This window comes from Giraffa tippelskirchi, chromosome 4 (genome assembly GCF_054371585.1).
Source record: "Giraffa tippelskirchi isolate mGirTip1 chromosome 4, T2T-mGirTip1v1.2.pri, whole genome shotgun sequence".
NCBI classification, from domain to species: domain Eukaryota; kingdom Metazoa; phylum Chordata; class Mammalia; order Artiodactyla; family Giraffidae; genus Giraffa; species Giraffa tippelskirchi.
In genome coordinates, this window is record NC_137278.1 from 100,883,114 (window position 1) to 100,910,424 (window position 27,311).

At 46.2% G+C, this 27,311-nt stretch overlaps 1 protein-coding gene and 1 non-coding gene across 5 annotated transcripts in view; one reads left to right on the plus strand and one right to left on the minus strand.

Annotated features, from left to right (window-relative positions):
* MERTK (MER proto-oncogene, tyrosine kinase) overlaps positions 1-27,311 on the plus strand; it is a 139,217-nt gene that overhangs the window by 14,675 nt on the left and 97,231 nt on the right. For 3 of the 4 annotated variants that reach the window (XM_081484882.1, XM_081484884.1, XM_081484886.1), the window contains exon 1: positions 7,581-7,791. The exons of the other annotated variant lie outside the window; for it this stretch is intronic. In XM_081484882.1, the coding sequence (XP_081341008.1) occupies positions 7,731-7,791 (61 nt within the window). In that variant the 5' untranslated portion in view covers positions 7,581-7,730. Of the gene's footprint in view, positions 1-7,580; positions 7,792-27,311 lie in introns of those variants that run through there. 4 annotated transcript variants of the gene reach the window in all.
* On the minus strand, positions 19,555-19,688 carry LOC145504086 (small nucleolar RNA SNORA70). The gene has a single exon (XR_014052066.1). It is a non-coding gene; the product is annotated as a small nucleolar RNA SNORA70 (small nucleolar RNA).

Below are 27,311 nucleotides of genomic sequence, written 5' to 3' on the forward strand. Positions count from 1 at the left end.
CTACAGCATGGTTTCTCTGCACAGCCTGCCAGGAGACATCCTTTGTGGCCGAGCAGGCACACCTGCCAAGCAGTCAGCTGAGTTTTTGGCAGTGGCCAATGCAATGTGTCTTATCCATCCCTGCTCCACTTTCCCTTGCCTTTATTCTCTCTCTCGGGCTAAAGCATCAGCACTCATCAAATTTGCCTCCAGCTCTATTTTTTAGGGAACACAGTCCACAAAGAGTGTCCTATGCTGCTTACTGTCCAGTCTATGAATACAGTCACTGAAAGGATTCACCCAGCTCTTCCCCCTGAGTGTTCCCTTGTCTGCTTGTAAATTCTCCTCAAGATGCGTCTCCATGGCCTCAGCCTATGATGTTTTCTCAGGACTAGAGTGTCCTAAAACAAAGGACTTTCCATTTAATTTATTTTTGGATGGGAAGGGTGCTTTTAGAAAAAAACTTAGACTGGTCCGAAGGTAGTGAGTTATCTCAATTGATTGTTCACAGTCAGTTACAGATCGAACTCCTCGTTCTACTCTTCCCCGCTTCTCACTACTGCACTTGACTAGTCTTAAAAAAAAAAATTAAAAAAAAACTTAGTTCTTTTAAGGATTTCTTCTTCTTTTTTTTTTTTCGCCGCACCACATAGCGTGCAGGATCTTAGTTCCCTGACTAGGGATGAACCCGTGCCCCTCAGCAGTGAAAGTGCGGAGTCTTAACCACTGGACTGCCAGGGGAGTCACTAGAGAGACATCTTTAAACAGCACCATCCGTTTTCTGAGTCTGACGATTTTACTTCCAGGATGCGTGGTTTATTGTTGTTGTTATTGTTGTTGTTTTGCCTATAGAATGAATTTTCATGCCAAAGAGTTCCCGAAACCACAAGAGGAAACACTTTTATTCCACCATCATGTTCACAATACTGAATGGTAACTTTTCATTGTACCGTTTTGCAATGACTGTGGAAGCCATTGTTCTGGGAGGGCCTGGAATTAACCTGAACTATTCTGCTAAAGTTGCTTCATGGCCCTGGCCCCTGGTCAGGGCATGAAGCCTGCTGTTTAGTAATGTTGATTTGTGGGATCGAAGAGGTTCAGGGAGATTTGTACCAGCTTGTCAGTGCTGTTTATTGAAAACGGTGAGATACAAGGACCTACCTACCGTCCAACACAAGGAATTATATCCAATATCTTCTAATGACCTATAATGGAAAAGAATCTGAAAAAGAATATATGTGTGTAGTTTGTGTATAACTGAATCACTGTGCAGTACATTTGAAACAAACACAACATTGTATATGAACTATAATTTAAAAAAAAAATTTAAATAAAGAACAAAACAAAAAACAATGAGTTACAGGATTTGCACGTGGTGTCAGTGAGACCCCAGGGCTTCCCTGGTGGCTCAGATAGTAGAGTCTGCCTGCAGTGCGGGAGACCTGGGTTCAATCCCTAGGTTGGAAGATCCCCTGGAGAAGGAAATGGCAACCCACTCCAATATTCTTGCCTGTAAAATCCCATGGATGGAGGAGCCTGGCAGGCTATAGTCCATGGGGTGGCAGAGTCACGACTGAGCGAACATGTCCATCCATCGGTGCGGCCCCTAGAAGGCGCTGCTGTTGAAGCCAGTTATGCCCTGGGAATATGCCTAGGTGACCGGGGACGTGTAAAAATCCCCAGCTGAACTTCTCTTTGGGGATCCCTGGTTCCGAGGTGTTTCCAGTGGTTCCTGATCCAAGAGGGGGAGTGCATCTGGCCACACGTCTTCCAGAAAGGGTGGACAAAGGATCTGTGCCTGGTCTCTCTGGAATCCTTACAGTAAAACAACCATTAACTGTGATGCATATTAACCTACTACTGTTGTTATATTGTGTTCTGTTTCTGTAACAAACTGTAGGAGCTGGATCTGGTGAGTCTTTTTAGCAACTGGATTCCTGTTTAATTACCACTTAGTTATACCAATGCACTTATGTTCAGTGCAGTATTCCAAATGGATTGCTTCACCTGAAGCATGGTCCCCCAAGAATTTTACACCTGTACTCCCAGCATGCTGTTTAGTACACTGAATGGAGGATCTTCCATGCACCATCTATGTTGCCCAAAAAACTACATGAGACTGGCGCTTCCCCTAAGATGTGAGGTGTTCTGAGTGGACTTTCTTACAGGCACCATTTCAGTTCCCCAGCAAACTTCAAGAACTTGGCCCTTATATGTATTTCCAACATGTTGCTCAGCACATGACATGGGGGAGAAGTCAAGGGGCTTAGCCACTGCCATGCTGCAATGTCATTTATGTATTAATAGTACTGAAACCACCAAGAATTATGACAGGGCTGGCATGAAGGGAGCATCAATGATGCAAATACTGAAATCATCAAGGAACAAGAGGAGAGACCCAGGGGTCTGTAGTGACCTCAGCAGCCAGGTCTGATGATATGAGACTCAAATCTTGAGACTCTGGAAAGAAGGGCAGAGAATGGTCTTCAGGCATCAAGGATAACCCCTCCTCTGAGCTCAGGGGTAGGAGGGATGTGAGTGCAAAAGGCAGGTTCAGCAAAGAAAAGCCAGGGTGCTGTGATGGGAGGACCATGGACTGGCTGCTGGACAAGTGAGAACCAAAGTGGTCCTTGACTGGCATTTGGGTCAATGAGACTGGGGCTTCCTGATGGAGGAAACGTGCATTAGCTCAGTGACACACTCCAGGGGTTGGTCTTATACCTTGAAGTGAGCACGGGCTCAGTAGATTTTTGTGAAATCATGAATGAATGAATGGCTCTCTGGCACTAAAACTAGTTTGAGACTGTTTCTTGGCACATCATCATTCACAGGGTATGGTTCCAGCAAGCCAGATCCCTAGATATTGGGCAGTCTCCACTGTGTTAAAGTGAATGGAAGGAGACTAGCTTGAATTGGGGATCCATGTGGCAGACTGGAGGCAGGAGTGGAAAGTCAATTACAGGGCCCTACTGGGGACAAGGCTGAGAGGGGTGAGGGGGGTGTATGTGTAGCTGGGGAGGTCGACAAAGCAGGGATGTGGGTTTAGAGTAGGGTCACTGATCCAGCAAGTCCAATCCTGGGCATAGACCCAGACAAAAGGTAATTCAAAATGATATATGCACTCCTGTGTTCACTGAAGCATTGTTTACAATAGCCAAGGCACAGAAACAACCTAAATGTTCACTGACAGGTGAATGGATGGATAGAGAAGATGTGGTACATATATACAATGGAATATTACTCAGTCATTTAAAAGAATTAAATAATGTCATTTGAGGAACATGCATGGATCTAGAGATTATCACACTAAGTGAAGCAAGTTGGAAAGAGAAAGACAAATACCATATGATATCACTTATAGGTAGAATCTAAAATATGACACAAATGAACATACCTATGAAACAGAAACAAACTCACAGAACAGACTTATGGCTGCCAAGGAGGAATTAGGGTGGGGAAGGGAAGGATTGGGACTTTAGGAAAATAGACACAAACTATTGTATATAGGAGATAGAAACAACAAAGTCCTACTGTATAGCCCATATTGAACTATATTCAATATCCTGTGATAAACTATAATGGAAAAGAATATGAAAGAGAATATATGTGTGTATAATTGAGTTACTTTACAGCAAAAATTAACACAATGTTGCAAATCAACTATATTTTAATAAAACAAAAAAAAATAGATTAGGGCCATTGATGACTGACTCTTTGCATCTCTCATGTGTAGTTTGGCATGCTCCCCTGAGGACTTCAGTTGTTAGTCTTGTATCTTGTCACTGATATCCTGAACATGCTTGGTGACTGGACTGTATTCACAGTGCCACTTGATTTAAGACACAGCCCTTCTACACTTGACTCAATGGGGGCTGTCTTCCCCGGCCCCTGGGTGAACACTGCTATGGGACGTTGACATGCTCTCTTTTTCTTATGCAATAAAAGCAGGGGCTCCTCCATGTAATGTGCAGATTCCCATCAGATATAGGAGAGGGTGTGGACACTGGAGTATGAGCTCCAGGTTGGTGTTGCCCTGCTAAAGTTGCACAAATGTAGCCTTTTGGGCTACATCCTACAAGGATGAAAATAGTTGCATAATATGGGATCTATTTTTTTAAAAACTAACATTTCCCATCACATATCTTTATAATTAGGACATTAACATTCAATAACACTCAGACGCATGGCAAGTGTGAAATTAGAATGGGAGAGTCAGAACTTCCCTGGTGGTCCAGTGGTTACAATACTGTGCTTCTACTGCAGGGGGCATGAGCTCAGTCTCTGCGGAACTAAGATCTTGCATGCCATGTGGCACAGCCAAAAAAATTAGAAAAATACGGTAGTCAGTAACCTACATTTTAGCTAGTGTTGATGTCTGTGGAAGTTTTAAAACAATGCTGTAAATCCCTTGACACTTCCATCGTCAAGAGGTGGGGGTTATGGCTCTTTCCCCGGAGGGTGGGGTTGTGACTGTATCCACCATCCACCAAGAGATTCTGGCTTAGTGGAGTCAGGTGACCTCTGAGGCTAGGTTTTGAAAGGCCACGCAGCTTCTGTCTTGGTCACTGGAAGGAATGGTCACTATTGGAGCCTAGAGTTTCCTTGTAGGACTTCCAACTACACCTAGGCCATCGTGGGGAAGCCTCATTTAGGTGGTCTGGTCTGCAGCCCTGACTTTAGAGTCATCGCAGTGTAAGTAAACGCTATGTGAGGATCAGGGATTGACCACAGATTGACCACCTTCTGTAAAGGGCCAGATCACGTGGCTTTGTGGCCCTCTGACCTCTGTCGCAGCTGTTCAACTCTGCTGTGACGGCACGGGAGCAGCCATGAGCAACACAACAGTGCGCGCCTGTGTTCCAATAACCCTTATTTGCAAACACAAGCAAGAGGCCCACCAGCTATAGTTTTGCCGATCCCTGTTCCAGATGCTTCTAGTCCATAGTCATTGACCCCAATATTTCAGCAGAGATGGAAGAGGTAAGACAACCCATCTTCTTTGTGCCCTGTCTAAATCTCTGACCCGCAGAATCTGTGAATCTAACACAGCAGCTGTTGTTTACCCATGCTGTGTCTGGGGTGGTATATCACACAGGAATAGATAACTAGACAGTTTTATACTAGGTAAGCCTACTCATCAATAGTGTATTAAAAAGCAGAGTCATCACTCGGCCAACAAAGGTCCGTATAGTCAGAGCTATGGTTTTTCCAGGAGTCATGTATAAATGTGAGGGTTGGACCATAAAGAAGGCTGAGCGCCAAAGAATTGGTGCTTTCATATTGTGGTGCTGGAGAAGACTCTTGAGAGTCCCTTGGACTGTAAGGAGATGAAACCGTCAATCCTAAAGGAAATCAACTGTGAATATTCATTGGAATGATGGATGCTGAAGCTGAAGCTCTAATAGCTTGACCACCTGATGTGAAGAGCCAACTCATTAGAAAAGACCCTGATGCTAAGAAAGACTGAAGGCAAGAGGAGAAGAGGGTGGCAGAGGATGAGATGGTTGGATGGCATCACCTACTCAATGGACATAAGTTTGAGCAAACTCTGTGAGATAGTGAAGACAGGGAAGTCTGGCATGCTGCAGTCCATGGGGTTGCAAAGAGTCGGACATGGCTTAGCGACTGAACGACAACAAAAGCCTCATCAAGAATGTGAGGTTTAGCAAAGACTTGAAGGAGGAGAATTAACCAAGAGGGTGTGAGTCTAGCGGAAGAGCATTCCAAGCAGAGGAAACAGTTGGTGCAAAACCCTGGGATGGAAGAGAGTCTGGTGTATATGAGCAGCAGCAAGGACACCACAGGAGAACAGGGCTCTGCTGAGATGCCCTGGCAACCCTGGACATCTCCACGCAGGTGTGCAGGTGAGAATTGACTCCAGTTCTACCCCGGTCTTGGGAAACTGTCCCATGATTCCTCCTGGAACAGGGGGAGGTGAGGCTGGTGAGCAGCCGTTGCAGGCATTTTCTTATCCCTATCTCACAGCACACCTGTTTCTCTTCCTTCTCCAGACTTTCAGCTGGGCACATGAGAGAGCTTCCACCCCTCCTCACCATGACCACCTCCCCCCCCAACAACACAGCAGCAGTCACCTGTGAAAATCAATGAAACTGCTCGGCTGTACTTTAGAGTTGGCTGCTCATCAGGGGAGCTACCCACTGCTCACGTCCATCCATGTGGCCCCTCTGGCTGAGTGTCATTCTATGGGACTAGGGATGCCAGTAGCTGACATCATGCTAATTTTGCTGTCAGTTAAGTAACAATAGATATAAATCCATTTGGACTGGTTGCCTCCTTACAGCCAAATCTAGCCCACTTGACCAGGCAGACTGGGGTCAGGGACTCTGGACCAGAAAGCAGCATAAATGGAAGTAGAGTAAGGAGATGAGGTCAGAGAGGAGAGGGGACCAGGTCATGCATTCCCCTGTAGGCCACAAGGCAGGACTCTGGCTTTCATGCAGAGAGAAAGTGGGAATCACTGTTCGGTTTTGAGCAGAGGAATGGCATTATTGATTCATGTTGTCAAAAGATCACATTAAAATACATTAATTCTAAAAATGTTGCCTTAAAGATAGTATGTGTGCATGTGTGTGGATGCATGCTGAGTTGCTTCAGTCGTGTCTGACTCTGTGTGACCCTATGCGACCCCGTGGACTGTAGCCTGCCAGGCTCCTCTGTAAGTGGGATTCTCCAGGCAAGAATACTGGAGGGGGTTTCCATGCTCTCCTCCAGGATCTTCCCCACCCAGGGATTGAAATCATGTCCCTTACCTCTCCTGCATTGGCACCACCAGTATGTGTGCATATCTATACATAAAATGTTAAGTTATCCTTTCAATTATTAGTACAAGTGGCTGCCATTTCTTTCACGGTTAACTTTCTCTGCGACTGCTCTCTTGGCCCCTCCACACTTCAATCGCTGGGGGGGCCGCTGCTTCCCACGTCGTAGGTGTTCATCTTCCCCCACGAGCATCCCTTCTCTTGGACTCCACAAGGGGGCACAGCAAAGAGTTCTTCCCGGGAGGCGGTGAGCTACTAGACGCCAGGACTGTCTCACACTTTCGGCCCTGGAAGGCGCTCGGCCGGCAGCGGATGGATGTGGCGATCGGCAGGGAGCGTCGCCAAGGTGGCCCCAGCCTCTGGGAGCGTTGCTGCCTGGGTTTTATGTCTGCTGAGCCGCGATTTCGGGACTGCCTCAGCCTCCAAGCCGCAGGCACCTTGTCTTAAGTCTGCTGGCAGCCTCGGGCAATCTACGCTCCTCCCCAACGCAGTCTTTGCTCTCTGTCCCTCCCACCTGCACTCGACGGATGTCTGGATCCCCGGGAGGCTGGGGGCCCTTTCTCCTCCCCAGACCTCCAGTCACCCCTCTCCTTTACGGTCCTCACCTCCCTCCCCTCGCTTTCAGCCCCCGCCCAGGTCCGCCCAGGCTCAACCCCACCCCGAGGCCCGCCCCTCTCCGCCCCTTGGGTCTAGCCCAGTCCCCTTCCACCCCCTCCGCCGCCAGCTTCTCCCGGCCACCTTCCCGCCCCCTATCCTCCCGGACTGGCTGAGTCGGCTCAGACCCGGCCCCCGGCCCGCCCCCCTCCAGCTCTCGGCGCCTTCGACCGCGGCTCAGCTCTGCGACTTCGGAGCTGCCTGCCCGGGTCTCCGGGACTGGGCTGTTTTCGCGTGCGCGCTAGGCCGGCGACGCGGCAGGTTCGGGACGTCCATCTGTCCGTCGGTCCAAAAATACTTCAGATCCGCGATCTCGGGATGGGGCGGGCTGTGCTGCTGTTCCTGCCATGGCTCTTCCTCCCGGCGCTCTGGACGCGAGGTGAGTGCAAGGGGCCGGGGGTTCGCGCCCGGGAGCTCCGGGGAGGGAGCGCGCCGATCGGGGCGCACCCAGCTGCTGGCAAGCTTGCAGACCCCTTCCTGCGCCCCAGAGGTGCCAGGTACTGAGGTGCAGGGCTCCCGCGTACCCACCGTCCTGGCATCCAGGCTGAGTAGTGGGCGAGAGTCCCGGCGGAGCCGGGGAGGGGTGGGCGCCGAGGGCCCGCAGTGACCGCGGAGAGGGAAACCGCGCTCGGCCGGTTGCGCTGCGAGTCCTAAAGTTTTCGGCGGAGGGAAATGCGCCAAAAACTTTCACTGGTAGGTGTGGTTGGACCCCAGCTGCTGGCGGGAGTTCTGGGAGCCGCAGGCAGACCCCATCTCCACTCCGGGGGACTGGAGACCCGCCGGCTGCGGGAGTTGAGGTCGCAGTCCCGGTGCAGCGATACACCGAGGCCAATGCGCGATCGAGAGGGACTCGTCGGGCCTCCCCCAGTCCTTCAGGGGCTACATTAGCAGCGACGCCCTGTGAGTGGGTGGGGGGCCAGAAAGAGAGGACGCCCTCTTTTCACCCCTATTATTGCTGAACAGGATCTAACGTGCTTGGTCATCATCTAGGCGTATTACCTCTGCACTGCTAGGCATTCCAGTATAAGATACTGGATTGGTAAGTGGAGGCACAGGAAGGCAGGTTCCAGGGTTCCATTCTGTATCCGCAGCTTGTTTGGAGGGTAAGTGATTAACGAACGGGTTAGAAGTTTAACCTCTGAAGTATTTCTTAAGGAAGCTGGAAGAAACTTAACCAGGCTTTATGCTGAATAAACACACATCAAGCATTTTTCCTTAGCTTAAAGGTTTAGCTTTTATATAAACCTATTATGGTCAAAGGTGTTTTTGAAGAGTACCTGGAAACTTCAATTATACTTAAGCAGTTTACTTCAGAATTTTTCCTGTGAGAATTTCATTGGAAAGCTCAGTTGCTCAAATCAGAAATTCTTAAGCAGCTGCACCCTCTTGTTACACATTAAATTACACATGCAATTTATAATTTGAGGCAATGTAGCAATTTGAAGCAAACATCCAGAGTAAACCAAGCAAAGAATAAAAACAGTTCTGTTCTTTACCCCAACTCCACCCCCCCAGAAATTCCTCAGCATTTCTGCTAGATCCATTTTCATAATCTGCTGCAAATCTGTTATATTTTGCTACCAGGGAAGGCTGGCCATAAATAGTGATGAATGTAGAGAATGTGGTGAAAATTATGGGAAGAGTAACAGAAGCAGTAGTTTTGGGGAAGATATTTTTTAAATGGAGTGTTTTTCTTCTTCTACTTTTTTTTAAGCGTTAATAATAATAATAATAAACCTTCTGTAGCTGATAATTACTTTAAGCAGATAATCATAAAAGTCTGTTAAAATCCACCCAGCTGGAACAATGAAAAGTTTCTCCAATTTTTCTTCTCCTACTTTTTATTATTTATCTTGAATTTACCTGTGAGATGTCTGACAGTGTTTCATTTTGTGAAAAGTTCAAAGAATGGGATTCTCACTGGCTGAATGAGAGCAGACCTGGTGGCTCAGATGGTAAAGAATTTGCCCACAGTGTGGGAGAGCTAGGTTCGATCCCTTGGGTCAGGAAGATCCCCTGGAGAAGGGAATGGCTATCCACCCCAGTATTCTTGACTGAAGAGTTCCATGGACAGAGGAGCATGGTGGGCTGCAGTCCATGTGGCTGCAAAGAGTAGGACATGACTGAGTAACTAACACTTTCTCACACTCAATGGTGCTGAAAATGGAAATTGGATTCCTTGTCTAGTTTTAAGATTTTCATATTGCATGTTGTGGTTCTAAGTGGTTTACTTACCAGACAGCAGAGCCGGGAGGGACAGGGTGTGAATGTGTGCATAGACTCTACACTGTAGGGGAATGGATAATTACAATTTACACATCACTTTAACCCTGAAATATTCCCTACCCCTTACCACTCCATACACACAAACACCCTCTCACAAAGATAAACACACAGAACTGAAACTGCTGAGCCAGGGGCATTTCTGGGCTCTCCAGTCCTTTCTGTTCCTACTCTGATGAGGGTGCCAGTGAGCAACAAATCAGGCAAAGGGTAGCTCTAGAGGCCCAGGAGAAGCTGGAGGATGAAAATACAGAAGTGGATCTTGCTATGATTTACGGTGGTACTGATGAACCTATTTGCAGGGCAGCAATGGAGACACAGACACAGAGAACAGACTTATGGTCCAGGACTGGGGGGAGGACCAGGAGGATGAGATGAATGGAGAGAGTAGCATGGAAGCATATACACTACCACATGTAAAACAGAGAGCCAGTGGAAATTTGCTGTATGACTCAAGGAACTCAAACCAGGGCTCTGTGACAACCTAGAGGGGTGGGATGGGGTGGGAGGGAGGAAGATTCAAGAGGGAGGGCAGATATGTATACCTATGGCTAACTCATGTTGATGTGTGGCAGAAATCAAACCAATATTGTAAAGCAACTATCTTTCAATTTAAAATAAATTTTAAAAAATGCAGAAGTGGATAAAAGTGAAGGCATTGCAAGGACTTAGCGAGTGATGAGGCTGTGCTTGCCCCTCAACACCAGCCTTAGAACTAATTGGGCTTGTTTTCTTTTAATCTCACATTTTTTTTTTTCCATTGCTTATTTGGCTTCATCAAGTCTTAGTTGCGGCATTCGGGATCTTTGTTGCCTCACGCAGGATCTTTCGTTGCAGCATGTGGACTCTCTAGTTGGGGTCCAGGCTTAGTTGCTGGGAGGCCTGTGGAATCTAGTTAACCAACCAAGGATCGAACCCAAGTGCCCTGCATTGCAAGGTGGATACCACTGGACCAGCAGGGAAGTCCTTAATTGGGCTTTAAAACTCTTCAGTGTTACAGTTTCTCTCCCAAACTGAAGCTGTCACTGTATTACAATATACAGTAAGCATTATCCCAGAAAGAACTTTTAAGCTGTCTAGTTGCTCATGGGCTTTGTATCAATGGACTCAAATGCTTTGGGGAAGGAAGCAGGGCACATTTCAAAAATAAGTAACTTTTCAAAAGTTATTGTGATCTGCTTCCTTAAAGTGATGATTCTGTGTGTGTACGTGTGTATGTGTGTATGCTCAGTCGCTCAGCCATGTCTGACTCTTTGCAACCCCATGGACTGAAGCTCGTCAGGGTCCTCTGTCCATGAAATTTTCCAGGGAAGAATACTGGAGTGGGTTGCCATTTCCTTCTCCAGGGGATCTTTGACACAGGGATTGAACCTGAATCTCTTACTCTGGCAGGCAGATTCTTTACCACTGAGCTACCAGGGAAGCCAATATGATGAATAGAACACTATTATTTTTCAAATTGATAACTATTGTTTCAATCTTATTTTTAAAAATAACTTCCAAGTAATCCTAGGAGCAGGGTCAGTGGGTTGCCAGTCAGAGTTGGTTATAAACAGTGCCAGTGAATTGATAACACACCACCAGGTAGAGAGGCTGAGCCTTGCTTTAAATGGGTTCCCCCACCTGGAAATGAACACATACATGCCAACCCTCCACTTTCTGAGTAGTGGCCAGAATGAGACTTTGAAGTTGGGTTGGACTGGGCTGTCCCCTAGTCAGACGTCCTCCGGTGGCCTCCCTCTCGGTACCAAGGCTGGCAAGGACTGGGGTCCTCTTTGACTCCACTTTGACCTCTCCTCTTTGACTCATTTTCAGGTTCAGTTCTTGCCACTCCAGCCACAAAGGTCTTTTTGGCTCTTTTGCTGTGGAAGTTCCCTCTGGCTGGAATCTTTTCCCTAAAATTTCTACACGCTAGCTCAGTTGCTCTTCTGAAGAGGCTTTCCCTCACTGCCACCTCTGCCATACTTACACACACACTCTATTAAATAACTCTACCGCTGTCTGATGAGTTCCTTTCTGTTTTTCCAAGCAGGGTGCTCATTTCAGGTGCTCGGTATCTGCTGTTGTTGTTTAGTCGCTAAGTCATATCCGACTCTTTTTTGACCCCATGGATTGTAGCACGCCAGGCTCCTCTGTCCATGGGATTTCCCGGCAAGGATACCGGAGTGGATTGTCATTTCCTTCTCCAGGAGATCTCCGTGACCCAGGGATCGAACCCTCGTCTCCTGTATGGGCAGGTGGATTTTTTAATTACTGAGCCACCAGGGAAGCCTGCTCAGTATCTGCAAAGATCAAGGCCTCCGTGGCTCTCGCTGTGTCTTCCTCCTGCTTCTTTCTCCCCTCTGGCTTTTCCAGAAACAATTGCCGCAGCTCCCATGCCCTTGTGCTTGGGGCTTGGTTGCTAGAAAACAATTTTTCATTTCACTGTTATGCCAAAATGATTTCATTACTAGAAAGGTTACAGTAGATTTGTGGACTGTATTAAGGCCAATAGAGCAAAATTAACATTTTTTATAGTCTTTTGACTTAAAATTAAAAGCCAATTTTTCATGTTAAAGATACAGTTTAACAGCTCCTTGCCAAGAGCATATTTCCTAATTCCCAGGTCATTGTGGCCCCCAGTGTCTTGACTTTGGCTTGTTGTTACTAGTTTAATCTTAACCCAAAACACAGGGCTCAGAGTGGGGGTGGGGGTGGGGGAAATGCATCTCAGCAGGGAGTTAATTATTATAAAACGTGGGGAAAAAAGCAGGTTATTATTAAACCTGTGTGCTTCAAGGGATTGGAATGAAAATGTTAACAGGGGCTGAGTGACCAAATGGGCTGGGCTTCCTGTCCTGCCTGGCTGGCCTCTGGGGAGCCCTGGGTGTAGTGACTAACTCTCAGGATCTCAGTTTCCTCACGGGTCTAGTGGAACTCTTTGTTGTTCGTGGAACCGTTGGGGGGATAAAGGAGCCAATGTCATGTGGTAAAAGCTCTCAAACTATTAGCCATTGTTACCCATGCTCCCTCCCTTCTAAACTCAAATTTTGTGGTAATTGTTTTTCTTAAACAAAAGGTACTGGGGGGAAAAGTTTCTCCTTTTCTCACTGAATGTGTCCTAAATTGCAACTTGAAATGTGAGGGCAGATCTGTGGGCCACCCCACCTCCTGCACTGGTCATAGCGCTTTGGCGGAGGGGCTGTGGGGTGTCCATTCTGGAGCACAGAATTCCTTGCTCTGTAGGACTGTTTCCTGGTAGTTCTGCGAACAAAACCCACACTTGTTACCTCAGACAAGGCAGGACCTGTCCTGACTGCTCCCCTTCCTGCCCCACCATGACCCTCACTCCTTGAATTCAGGCTTAACTTGGTCCAGGAATAGCTTCCTATCATGTGCCTCTCAGGAAGGTATAAAAATGAAGTCCAGTTCCTGCTCGGTGTTTCCCACACCACTCTACTCTAAAGTGGGTGTGGTTTTGTTTTGGTTACTTTTTTTTTTTTGGTTGTTTGAGTGTAAACATCCAGATAATTCCTTTGCTTTTTTTCAGCTAAAACTAGGTTTGCCAAATGCAGGCTCCAGTTGCAGTGGCTACAAAATGCAGCTTTGTTTCTTAGACGGTGCTCTCTGCCTGTGTCTGAGTGGGCACATGCAGGTGGTCTTGGAGCAGATGGACCGGACAAGGAGCCCCAGGTGCGTTCCTGGTTTCCAGATGCGTCCTGCCTAGTGGCAGGTGTTAGCAAGCCCCCCAGGTGCCCCAGGAAAAGCCCAGACTCCTCTGCCTCCCACTCTCTGGGCATTTGCCAACCCCTGACCCAGAGGGAACTTGTTCTCTATCTTGTTCCTGGTTCCAGCCCTGCTGCCTCCAGCTAAAATGCTGAAAATGCCACCTGGCAGGAAGATCTTGCAGCCCATTTTGGAGAGCAAGAATCCTCAGGGTACCTACCAGCCAGTACTTTCTCCCTCCTAGGCCTTAGTTTTCTTTGAAGTGAGACTGTTGAACTGTATGGAAGATTTTTTTTTTTTTTAATATGGACCATTAAAAAAAAAATAATTGTATTTATTTATTTTTGACTGTGCTGGGTCTTCCTTCGTTGCTGCTCGGGCTTTTTCTCTAATTGCTGTGTGTGTGCACATGCTAAACCACTTCTGTCCTGTCCGACTCTGTGCACCAGCCAGACTCCTGTCTATGGGCTTCTCCCGGCAAGAATATTGGAGTGGGTTGCCACGCCCTCCTCCAGGGGATCCCTCAGGCCAAGGGATCAAACTCTCCTCTTTTATATCTCCTACACTGACAGGCGGCAAGTGGGGGCTACTCTCTAGTTTCGGTGTGCGGGCTTCTCATTGCAGTGGCTTCTCTTGTTGCAGAGCATGAGCTCTAGGTGCATGGGCTTCAGTAGTTATAGCTCCTGGGCTCTAGAGCACAGACTAAATAGTTATGGTGCGTGGTCAGTAGTTATGGCTCCTTGGCTCTAGAGCACAGACTAAACAGTTATGGTGCGTGGCTTTAGTTGCTCCTCTGCATGTGGGATCCTCCCGGATGAGGGATGGAACCCGTGTCACTTGCGTTGGCAGATGGATTGCTTACCGCTGAGCCACCAGGGAAGCCCAGGATATGGACGATTTTTAAAGTCTTAAATTTGTTACAACATTGTTTCTGTTTTCTGTTGTGGTCTTTTGGCCAGGAGGCATGTGGGACCTTAGTTCCCTTGCCAGGGACCAAACCCACACCCCGTGCATTGGAAGGCGAAGTCTTAACTCCCGGATGAGCAGGGAAGTTCCACGGAAGATTCTCAACCACAGCAAAGGCCCAGGTCTTCCCTGGGTACATGAGGCCTGGAAGCTTGGCCCCACCAGCTGCTGGGCAGCCTGCCCTCTTGGTCACCATTTCCACTCTGTCTGAGCCTCTGTCAGCCAGCAGGATCCAGCGGGCATGGCCGGCTGCCACGTCAGGTCACCTCCTTAGGTCCCAGTGTTAAAGTGAAGTAAGGATGTTGTTGCTGTTGTTATGTAGTTGCTAAGTTGTGTCCAGCTCTACTTGCGACCCCAGTGACCATAGCCCGCCAGGGTCCTCTGTCCATGGGATTTTCTAGGCAAGAATGCTGGAGTGCATTGTTGTTTCCTTGTCCAAGGGATCTTCCCCACCCAAGAATCAAATCCGAGTCAAGGAAGAATAGTTAATGTCTTAAAGAGTTCGTTGAAAATTCTGCACACCATTCTAAAACATTTTATTTCATCCTTTTGTCCCCACTCCAGTATTCTTGGGCTTCCCTTGTGGCTCAGCTGGCAAAGAATCCGCCTGCAATGTGGGAGACCTGGATTCAATCCCTGGGTTGGGAAGATCCCCTGGAGAAGGGAAAGGCTACCTACTCCAGTATTCTGGCCTGGAGAATTCCATAGACTGTATAGTCCATGGTGTCACAAAGAGTCAGACATGACTGAGTGACTTTCACTACACTCACTTGTCCATTTCATCCACCGTTAGTTCATCTTTCACTTAATGGTAAAATGGATTTTCCATGAGTCTTGGGGGATGGCAGGGGTGGGGAAAGGAGCAGGGCAGAGGGGAGAGGGAGAAAGAGAGAGAGAGGAGACATGTTGACTTTATGTTTAGACTGAGATCATAGATACGCGAGAAGCTTTACACCAAAAGCTAAGCATGTTGGAGTGACTTAGGCTTAGAGAAAAACCATTGCATTTCATAATCACAGTGCATAGGTGTTTGTGGCAGCAGATTTTATGCTTGTATGTTTCTCTCTGTCCTCAGTCATTAATAGGGCCTTCTGGATTTTTCCCAGTCAGGCTCTTCATCGGTGTTGTCTAGCTTCTGAGAGTCAGCTAAGGCCCTGGCAATATCTGCTCATCACTGGGTTAGAGCTCTGCCCCAGCTCACTCTGGGATGGGGCCCCTCCTCAGAATTTAGGTCTCAGGCTGGAACTTGAGGATCAGGCAAACGCTCTCTGACAGGTCCTTTTTCTTCATAACCTGCTTTTGGATGCAGGGATTGGGGTGCGGGGGTGGCGGCTCCAGTCATGTCAGCATTCAGGGCCAGTGGACGTCTCAGAATTTGCCTTAGCTCTGGTCCTTCCTCTCCTTGGACATACAAAGGAAAGCCTTGTTTATTTTGGAGAAGGGATTGTTTTGCTATTGTAAGCCGCAGGGCTTTCAAAGCTGCTCATAGAAGACCGACCTCACTATCGTTTTCGAAAATGATCTTTTCTACACGTAAGAACAGGCTGTCTTCATGGAGAATATTAGAGCATAAACTCAAACTCAGTGAAAGTGCTTTTCTGTCCCAGTGCTGCTTAGTGAATGCGCAGTGAGGTGATGAATATTCATGGCCTCCCAGGGGTGGCCTATTTTCCGCTCGGCCCAGTTCAGGGAAAGGCTGCCTCCACACAGGAAGTGAAAGCACCCTTTGAGCTTCTTTTCTTTTTTTTTAAATTTGGGCACATGATTTGAAGATTTGTTGGTGAAAACAATGTACTTTGAAAGTTTGAGGACAAAGAAAAAAGGAAGCTCTTAGACTTTAGCAGGAAATCTACAGCATTAGGTTAAAAAAAAACACTTTGAGAGTCTGAAGATGTAAGTCCTCAGCCCGGTTGCAACGTGCAGGGATAGTCATGTTGCGGAAATTGCATGTCTCCGTTGATCAAATAGCAGGCAGATAGATAGGTGATTCTGGGATCTCTTCTGGGCAGGAAACAGATTGCATCTGAAAGAGAGGTGTGAGCTGGAACAGTTTCTCTCCTGGAGAGTCAGACATAGGGCCTGCATGAGTGTGGCCCCCCAGCCCACCCACCCCTGCCCTGTGCCTGACTCTGGCTATGAGAGTCCTCAGGCATCAGTCAGCCTAGAAATGGGGCCTGAGGCAGTGTACGGTGTCCCTTAAAAATGAGTCCTGGGACTTCCCTGGCAGTCCAATGGTTAAGACTCTGTGCTTCCAAAGCAAGGGGCACCGGTTTGATCCCTGGTCAGGGAACTAAAGATCCTGCATGCCTTGTGGCGTGGCCAAAACCTAACTAGCTAAATAAAGTAATAATAAAGTCTTCACAATTCCCTGGTGCTCCAGTGGTTAGGACTCAGCACTTTCACTGCCATGGGCCTGGGTCAAAAAATAAATGAAGTCTGAAAAAAAAAAAGAGTCCTGCCCGTATGGCTTCTTTACTGTGGGCAGCTGCCATTCCCTGCTGCTGTTCCTGTCTGCGTCCCCATTAACTACCCTCCTCTCCCCACCCTCACCCCCAGCTCTATCTGGGGCAACAGAATAGTCTGGAAACACAGAGGTATATTTCTGAGGATCCTGGATGTGGTCAAGATCCTTCAAGCTAGGCTTCAGCAGTACTTGAAGAACTTAAGAACTTGAGAACTTCCAGATGTACAAGCTGGGTTTTAGAAAAGGCAGAGGAACCAGAGATCAAATTGCCAACAAAAGCAAGGGAATTCCAGAAAAACATCTGTTTCTGTTTCATTAATTACTTGAAAGCCTTTGAGTGTGTGGATCACATAAAGCTGGAACATTCTTAAAGAGGTGGAATTACCAGACCATCTTACCTGCCTGCTGAGAAACCTGTATGCAGGTCAAGAAGCAACAGTTAGAACTGGACATAGAACAATGGACTGGTTCAAAATTGGGAAAGAAGTACTTCAAGGCTGTATATTGTCACCCTGTTTATTTAACTTATATGCAGAGTACATCATCATGTGAAATGCTGGGCTGAATGACACACAAGCAGGAATCAAGATTGCTGGGAGAAATATCAATAACCTCAGATATGCAGATGACACCACTCTAATGGCAGAAAGTGAAGAGGAACTAAAGAGCCTCTTGATGAGGGTGAAAGAGGAGAGTGAAAAAGCTGGCTTAAAACTCAGCATTCAAAAAATGAAGATCAAGGCATCTGGTCCCATCACTTCATGGCAAATGGAAGGAGAAAAAGTGGAAGCAGTGACATATTTTCTCTTCTTGGGCTCCAAAATCACTGCAGATGGTGACTGCAGCCATGAAATTAGGAGACTCTTGCTTCTTGGAAAGAAAGCTATGACAAACTGAGATAGCGTATTAAAAAGCAAAGGCATCACTTTTACTGACAAAGATCCATATAGTCAAAGCTATGGTCTTTCTGGAGAAGGCAATGGCACCCCACTCCAGTACTCTTGCCTGGAAAATCCCATGGATGGAGGAGCCTGGTAGGCTGCAGGCCATGGGGTCGCTAAGAGTCAGACACGACTGAGCGACTTCACTTTCACTTTTCCCTTTCATGCATTGGAGAAGGAAATGGCAACCCACTCCAGTGTTCTTGCCTGGAGAATTCCAGGGACGGGGGAGCTTGGTGGGCTGCCGTCTATGGGGTCGCACAGAGTCGGACACGACTGAAGCAACTTAGCAGCAGCAGCAGCAGCATGGTCTTTCCAGTAGTCATGTATGGATGTGAGAGTTGAACCATAAAGAAGGCTGAGTGCTGAAGAATTGATGGTTTCAAATTGTTGGCCTGGAGAAGACTCGTGAGAGTCCTTGGACAGCAAGCAGATTAAACCAGTCAATCCTAAAGGAAATCAACCCTGAATATTCACTGGAAGGACTGATGCTGAAGCTGAAGCTCCGATACTTTGGCCACCTGATGCAAACAGCAGACTCATTGGAAAAGACCCTGATGCTGGGAAAGACTGAAGGCAAAAGAAGAGGATGGCAGAGACTGAGATGGTTGGATGGCCTCACCAGTTCAATGGATATAAAGTCGGGCAAACTCTAGAAGATAGTGAGGGACAGGGAGCCTGGCAGTGCTGCAGTCCATGGGGTCGCAAAGAGTTGGACATGACTTAGAGATGGAGCAACAACAGTGTGTAGAATTGATGTTAATTCTTCTTTAAGCATGTGGTGTAATTCTCCAGTGAAATTGTTTGGGCCTGGAAATTTGTTTTGTGGGTGTTCTTTAAATTACAAATTCAATTTAATTTCCTTAACTGGCGCTATTCAAATTATCTATTTCATATTGAGCGAGTTGTGGTTCAGTTCAGTTCAGTTCAGTGGCTCAGTTGTGTCCAACTCTTTGCGACCCCGTGGACTGCAGCACACCAGGCGTCCCTGTCCATCACCAATTCCTGGAGTTTACCCAAACTCATGTCCATTGAGCCGGTGATGCCATCCAACCATCTCATCCTCGGTCATCCCCTTCTCCTCCTGCCTTCACTCTTTCCCAGCATCAGGGTCTTTGCAACTGAGTCAGTTCTTCGCATCAGGTGGCCAAAGTATTGGAGTTTCAGCTTCAGCATCAGTCCTTCCAATGAATATTCAGGACTGATTTCCTTTAGGATGGACTGGTTGGATCTTCCTGCAGTCCAAGGGACTTGTGAGTTGTGGTAGTTTGTGTTTTTTGAGGAATTGGTCCATTTCTTCTATGTTGTTGAATTCGTATGTAGAGTTGTTCATAGTAGTTAGTTATCATTATTATGATTTTTACAGTTTTTTGACAGGAAAGTAGGATTTATTGGTGGGCATGAGTAAGGAGGGGACAATGCCAAGGCTCTCATGAGTGCAGAGCCTGCCATTTGTCCAGGGGCCATGATTAGGATGTATTTAACCACACGGCTATCTGGGATGAGCTGCTTTTCTGTCACCGTGTCTTCAAATTCATCTATATTAAACTTGGTATTTATCTTGGAGATGTGGATCTTCTGGCAGCCTGGGAACTTGAACTTGGCCCCTGTGAAGGGCCACAATCACATGCTCTTTATTCGGCAACTTGTTGTGGGTAGACATTATGACTTGGCCAATGTGGACTCTGGCCACTGTGCCCTGGGGCTTTCCAGAGGCACTGCATATACTTGTCTGGAGCCTAGATTGGGGACAGTATACTAGACATGAATGTCCACTGGAAAGGGCTGTCTGCAGGGTCCCTTAGAGCAACCCATACAGGCAGCAGGCTACAAAAACTACAGAGAAGGCTGCTGTTTGCAGCTATTGCACACTAGACTCCCATGGGGGAGGAGCGCAGTGGGCTTAGTTGGTAGCAAACATAGTATTTCATTATTATACTTTTGACATCTTCAGAGTCCGTAGTTATATTCCCTGTTTCATTCCTGATATTAGTAATTTGTGTCTTTTTTTTGTCAGTCTTGCTAGAGACTTACCAATTTTATTGATTTTTTTCAAGCAACTAGCTCTTTGTTTCATTGATTTACTCTATAGCTTTTCTTTTTTCAATTTATTTCCTATATTTATTTTCTTCCTTCTTTTTGTTTTGCGTTTGCCTTGCTCTTCTTTTTCTATGTTATGAGCACAGACTACTAAATAAAATTTCCCCTCAAAACTGTGTCAACTATGTCCCACATATTTTGATATATTGTAGCTTCATTTTCACTCTGTTCAATGTATTTTTTAAAAATTTCCCTTGAGACTCTCCCTTTGCTCCATAGATTATTTAGCTGTTAGTTTGCAAGTATTTGGAAAATTTATAGTTACCTTCTGTTATTAATTTATATTTATTTCCATTGTAATCAGGGAATACAAACTGTACCACTTTAGTTCTTTTAAATTTGTTGAGATTTGCTTTATGGCTCACGATGTGGTTTATCTTAGTTTATATCCCATTATCATTTGGAAAGGATGTGTATCCTGCTGCTGTTGGGTGGAATGTTCTATAAATGTAGTCTAGATTCTTTTTATTGGCAGTCTTATTAAGTTCTTCCATATCCTTGCTTATTTTGTGCCCAGTTCTTTTTTCAGTTGTTTAAAGAGAGATGTTGAAGTCTTTCCTATAATTGTTGATTTCTTTATGTCTCCTTTCAGGTCTTTTGGGTTTTGCTTCACATATTTTGCAGCTCTTTGCTTTGGTTCATACCCATTAAGACTGCTATGTCTTCTTGGTAGACGGACTTTTATCATTACATAATATGTCTTACTGGTAATTTTCTTTGTTTTGAAATCTACTTTATCTTATGTTAATGTAAGCATCCTGCTTTTCTTTTCATTGTGGTTGTATGATTTTTTTCTTCTGTCTTTTGTATTCAACTTGCCTGTATCATTTTATTTGGAGTGAATTTTTTAATAAATGGCAGATAGTTTGGTCATGTTTCTTTAATCTACTCTGCCAATCTTTGTATTTTAATAGAAGTATTTAGATCATTTATATTTAATGTAATTAGTGGTCTATTAGGTGTTGATGTTTTACCAATTCAAGTGAATTATATAATCCCTACTTCCTTTCAAATGCCTTAAGCTCCCCCATTTAAGCATAATTATCTTAAATATTTCTTCATCATATATAAAATCACATCAGACAGTGTTGCAGTTTTTCTTCAACCATCAGACATAGTTTAGAAAAATTAAAGAGAAGAAATTCTATTGTATTGATCAATATTTTTGTTTTCTGTGTTTTTTTTTCCTTCTTCCTAATGATTTAGGCTTTATTTTTTTATTGTTTCCTTGCTGTTTGGAGAATTTCCTTTAGCTATTCTTTTAGAGTAGGTCTGCTGATGACAAATTCTCTTAGTTTTCCTTAGTATGAAAATATTTTGGTTTTCCTTTCATTCCAGAAGAATTCTGAGTTGACATTCCTTCTCTCTTATCACTTAGGAAAATGTGCCACTTTCTTCTAGAAATTCACTGTCATTTGAATTGGTTTCCCCTGTAAGTAAGGTATCATCTCTCTTAGTGCTTTAAAAACTCTTTTTTTTTTTTGTCTTTAGGATTCAGAAGTTTGACTATAATGTATCTTGGTGTGGATATTTTTTGAGTTTATCTTATTTTGGATTCATTCAGATGTTTTATTTTGTAGGTTTATATCTTTTGTCGTATTTGGGGAGTTATCAGCCATTATTTCTTCAAGTGCTCTTTCAGCCTTGCCCTCTTTGTCTTTTCCTTCCAGAACTCTGATGATACAAATATTAGATCTTTAGTAATAAATAGTCCTACAGGTTGCAGAGACTCTGTTCATTTTTTTCTGTTGTTCAGATTGGATAATTTCCTATTGCTCTATCTTCTGGTTCATTTATTCTTTCCTCTGCCCCTTCATTCTGCTGTTGAGCCCATCCACTGAGTTTTTTTATTTTGATTATTGTATTTTTTAGTTCAAAAATTCCCATTTGTTTCTCTTCTCACTCTTCTATTTCTTTACTGAGACTTTACATGTATTTGCTAAAAGGCTTCCTATTTTATTGATGAATTTCATATTCATTGAAGTATTTTTTAAATAGCTATTTAACTGCACCAGGCCTTAGTTGTGGCATGCAAGATCTTCAGTCTTTGTTGTGGCATGTGGGTTGTTTATTTGTGACATGTAGGATCTTTGAGTTATGGTATGAGAACTCCTAGTTGTGGCATGTGGGATCTAGCTCCCCAACTAGGAATTGAACCCAGGCACCTCACATTGGAAGTGCAGAGTCTTAGCCACTGGACTACCAGGGAAGTCCCTCATTGAAGTATTTTTATGATTCCTTTTTTAAAAGCTTTTTCAAATAACTCTCTGTTATCTTGGTTTTTGTGTTTCATTCAGTTTGAGATAGAATCTTTTTTATTGAAACCTAGACATTGAGAGCATTGTGTGACTGACTCTTATTTGCCTTTTGTTTTACGTAGTTTCCTCTGAACTGCTGTGGGGGTAAAATTCTAGGTTCCCCAGTGGGTAGCCCTTCCCTTCTCCAGGGGATCTTCCCAACCCAGGGATCAAACCCAGGTCTCCCACATTGCAGGTGGATTCTTTACCAACTGAGGTATGAGGAGAGTCCTGGGTTCCCCACTCAACCTCCACTGACATCTAAGGGTGGGATGTTATTGCCGGTCAGAGGTAGGGTGAGAGTTCTGGCTGGGGAGAGGGTAGGAGTGCCTGATTACTTTACGACAGTTCCCACCTAACCGCCACTGACCCTAGGGGAGTAGTGAAATCTCTTACTCTCTACTGGGTCTCCTCTCATACCACCCTGCTGGGGACAAGGAGAGATGCCTCATTCATGCCATGTGGGAATAAAAGTCTAGGCATCCCATATGGGCTTTACTAACACCAGCCAGTAGGGGTGAAAATGCCACCTCTCTTTTTGGCCTCTGATACCACCCAGTGGAGCATTTGTGGCACCTCTTTATAGCCTGGTAAGGGTTCAAGTCTAGGTTGCCCACTTGACATTTGCTGGCATGGTTGGGGATGGGGCCATGGCTTTTTCTGGATTGTTTGCCTGGAGAAGAGCAGTTTACTGTTTAAAAGCCTTCTGTCTTGCCTGGCTGCCCTTTCCTAGTCCTTTGACTAAGGATAACAGGCTTCTGTTGTTGTTTTTTGTCTTTGCCTGTTAGCATTTCCAAATCTGGGATACCTCGAACAGAAGGAGACTCGGGGAATTCATCACCATGTTGTTCTTAGGTCCCCAGATCCCTAGGCAGAATACCATCTCTCCACGCTTCAGAGTTTTTTAAGAAGTTCCTTTTATATGTAATACCCTGTGTTTCTAGGTGTACTTAGTGCAAGAAGTAGGAAAGATCCATTTACTCTGCTTTGGGAGGGAATTCTTTGCCCTCTTGTCACTTGGGGAAGATAAGGACAAACGGTGCTGACTAAGGTGCTTGGTCTTTAGGGATGGTCGCATTTTTTAATGATTGATTGATTTATGTATTGAATAGTTGGCTGTGCTGGGTCAGCGTTGCTGCACTTGGGCTCTCTCTGGCTGTGGTGAGCAGGGCTGCTCTTCATTGCGGTGCGCGGGCTTCTCACTGCTGTGGCCTCTCCTGTTGTGGAGCATGGGCTCTAGCCGCACAGGCCTCAGTAGTTGCAGCTCATGGGCTCCGTAGTTGTGGTGCATGGCCTTAGTTGCCACGCAGCATGTGGAATCTTCCCAGATCAGGGATCACACCCGTGTCCCCTTCATTGGCAGGCAGATTCTTAACCACTGGACCACCAGGGAAGTCTGAGATGGTCACACTTTAAAAGGAAATGTTTCTTCTTGAAAAGAATGGCTAAAATTAATAGAGTTTCAACTATTAGTGGGCTGGAGGATGTGTGTTGCGGGTGGCAGGGCAGACGAGTTAAGCTTGGGGACAGAGCATCTCTCCTGGGTCTTGTGAAAGCCACAGCTGGCCCTTGCAGAGAGCCAGCCCCAGACACGGGGGCCAGGCTTCACAACCCTGGCCAGAAAGTGTCCCCTCAGCCTTTCTGTGACCCTTGGCGTGCTGCCAAAGGGGAAAGAGAAGGAAAACCACCCTTGGTTGGGTAAACATATATTCCTGTTTTCCTGCAAGAGGCTGAAGGAGCCAAGTCAGCATAATCGGTTCCATGTGTCCACCTTTGGTAGTCCAGGCACGATTAGCTGTGCCTCGGAAACAAAGCAGATCAGATGTTTCAGGTTGCCGGGCACCTGCGCAGCGCTCTCCTCTGGTCGCTGAGAGAAGCAGGCATTACCCATCTTCCTGCACACACCAGGAGAGTGAGTCTCAGAAGGACATGTGACTGGGGAAGGGAATTTCTGCTGGTCCAGTGGTTAAGACTCTGGACTTCTACTGTGAGGGATGCAGGTTCAATCTCTGGTCAAAGAACTGTTAATAAGGTCCCACATGCCTCTGTGGTGTGGCCAGAAAAATAAAGGACGAGTGACTGGCACAGGGTCATCTGGCTTCTGAGTGGCTGAGCTAGAACTGAACTCTGGTACCATAGGCCTTGTTCATCCCAGGCTCCCAAGCCACAATGCATTTAAAACATCAAGGTTCCCAGGCAGGAGCCCCCCCCCCCCGCCAGATGATTTGGGCCACCAGATGGATCCATTCCCTAATACCCTAGGAATTAGGTCTGACCCCAATTCCTCTAGAATCACTAGAGGAGATTTTTTTTAAATCCCAATACCTAAGCTGTACTGCTGGCCAATAAATTCAACCTCTGGATGAAACACAGGCATCGAGTTTTAAAAGCTTCCCTGGAGATCCTGACATTCTGCTGGTTTTGAGAGCATGGTGGAGAGTTAGGAGATGATGGGAAGATTCACAGTCTGAATCTGGAGCTCTGTTTTCTGGGTGCATTAGTGCTCAACTGTCAGAAAGGACTGGACTTCCCAGGTGGCTCAGTGGTAAAGAATTCACCTACCAATTCAGGAGACACAGGTTCAATCCCTGAGTTGTGCAGATCCCCTGAGAAGGAGATGGCAACCCACTCCAGTGTTCTTGCCTGGAGAATCCCATGGACGGAGGAGCTGGGCAGGCTACACTTTGTGGGGCTGCAAAGAGTCAGACACGACTTAGTAACTAAACAACAAAAGCGCATCCTCCTGGCCCACTCTTGCTCTGCAGTGGGGAGCACGAAACCCCTAAGAGTTCAACAATAAGTCCTCACTCTTGCAGCCTCCTCTGGGCCTCCGGATTTTGAGGCTGAATTTCAGAGAGCTCAGCTCATGTCACCACCTGTTCTGTTGTCTGGAAAGGAGTACAGAGAGCCAGATGTGGGTTGTATGACTGACACTTCAGCCCTGCCCTTATGTGACCTATCTGGCCCAGGTGCTTCCGGCCCCTCCACAGGTCCTGGGGTAATAAAGCAGGCTGACAGAGCAGCAGTCTGCATTCTCGCACCCCACGGGCTGCTGCCCTGCCCAACTCTCCTCCCACAGCCTGGAGAGACTCCAGGGTCAGGAGGTGGCGGAAGGCTGCACTCCACCCACTACTCCGAGTCCTGCCATTTCAGTAGCTGCTGCTTTTTCCCTTGATCCACCTTGGGCTGTGGTCCTACAGCTTCAAGAGAATCGGAAGGTTCTCCTGCTGGGAGAGGGTGGTGACCAGCCCTGGGGAGATTCCTTAGAGCCAGAGTTCTTTGGCCATCACAGACCGGAAGTATGATTTTTCCTTTCATTCATGGGTGGCAATGATGTGGCTGCCATGTTGCTGTTCTATGCATTGTCTGAGACAGACCTCACCTGTTAGTCCCAGCACTCATTCCACAAAGCCCCCAAATTCCTCCTTCTGGTGTTCAACAGGTCGGGTTCAGGGCTTCCCTGGTGGTGGTCCAGTGGATAAGAATCCACCTGCCAGTGGAGGAGACATGGGTTCAATCCCTGATCCAGGAAGACTCCACATGCCATGGAGAAATTAAGCAGGTGCGCCGTAACTACTGAAGCCTGCACACCTAGACCCTGTGTTCTGCAGCAAGAGAAGCCACTGCAATGAGAAGCCTGTGCACCACAGTGGAGAGTAGCCCCTCTCGCCTCAACTGGAGAAAAGCCAGCACACAGCAATGAAGATGCAACACAGCCAGAAAAATAAAAAAACGAAAAAAACCAGGCCAGCTTCAGAAGCAGGCAAGTCACAACAGCAGCCAGTGTCTGTGGATTCTGCTGATGGACCTGGTACATCTGATCGTTTTCTTCTCCTTATACCCCCCACAGATACTTCTGTCCTTGAAGAGGATCAGCCAGTTACAGAACTTTCCCGAGGTCACCTCTCAGGCATCCAGGGACTGGGTGGGCCTCGGCTCTAAACACTGAGCTACTGGTTAGCCCTGAGCATCACTGCCCACCAACCTGTTTGCTATCATGCATGCTCAGTGAGTGCTCAGCAAATATTCATGAATTTAAGAGTGGGGTGCACTATGTGATCACACAGAAAATAGCCTATTTTTAAAAAATTTATTTTATCGAAGTTTGGTTGATTTATAATGTTCTGTTAGTTACACGTATATAGCAAAGTGATCCCATTATATAATGTTTTTATATTCATATTCTTTTCCATTATAGTTCATTATAGGATACTGAAGATAGTGCTCTGTGCTATACAGTAGGACCTAGTTGTTATCCATCTTATGTATAATAGTTTACATCTACTAATCCCAATCCATCCTTCCCCTATCTCCTCTCCTCTGTGGCAACCACAAGTGTGCTCTCTATGTCTGTGAGTCTGTTTCTGTTTCATAGACAGGTTCATTTGTGTGATATTTTAGATTCCACATAGGAGTGATGGCATATGGCGTTTGTCTTTTTCTGACTTACTTCATTGAGTGTGATAATCTCTAGTTCCATCGTGTTGCTGCAGATGGCATTATTTCATTCTTTTTATGTCTGAGTAATATTCCATTGTATATATATACCACATCTTCTTTGGATCCAACCAGTCCATCTTAAAGGAGATCAGTCCTGGGTGTTCATTGGAACGACTGATGCTGAAGCTGAAACTCCAGTGCTTTGGCCACCTGATGTGAAGAACTGACTCATTTGAAAAGACCCCGATGCTGAGAAAGATTGAAGGTGGGAAGAGAAGGGGATGACAGAGGATGAGATGGTTGGATGGCATCACCGACTCAATGGACATGGGTTTGGGAAAACTCTGGGAGTTGGTGATGGACAGGAAGGCCTGGTGTGCTGCAGTCCATGGGGTTGCAAAGAGTCAGACACAACTGAGCAACTGGACTGAACTGAACAGCATCTTCTTTAGCCGTTCATCTGTCGATAGACATTTGGTTGTTTTCTGTGTCTTATCTGCTGTGAACAGTGCTGCTATGAACACAGGGGCGCATATATCTTTTTGAGTTAGAATTTTGTCCAGATATATGCCCAGGAGTGGAATTGCTGGATCATGCATTCAGTCACTCAGTTGTGTCTGACTCTTTGCGACCCCCGGACTATAGTCCACCAGGTCCATGGGATTTCCCAGGCAGGAATACTGGGGTGGGTTCCATTGCCTTC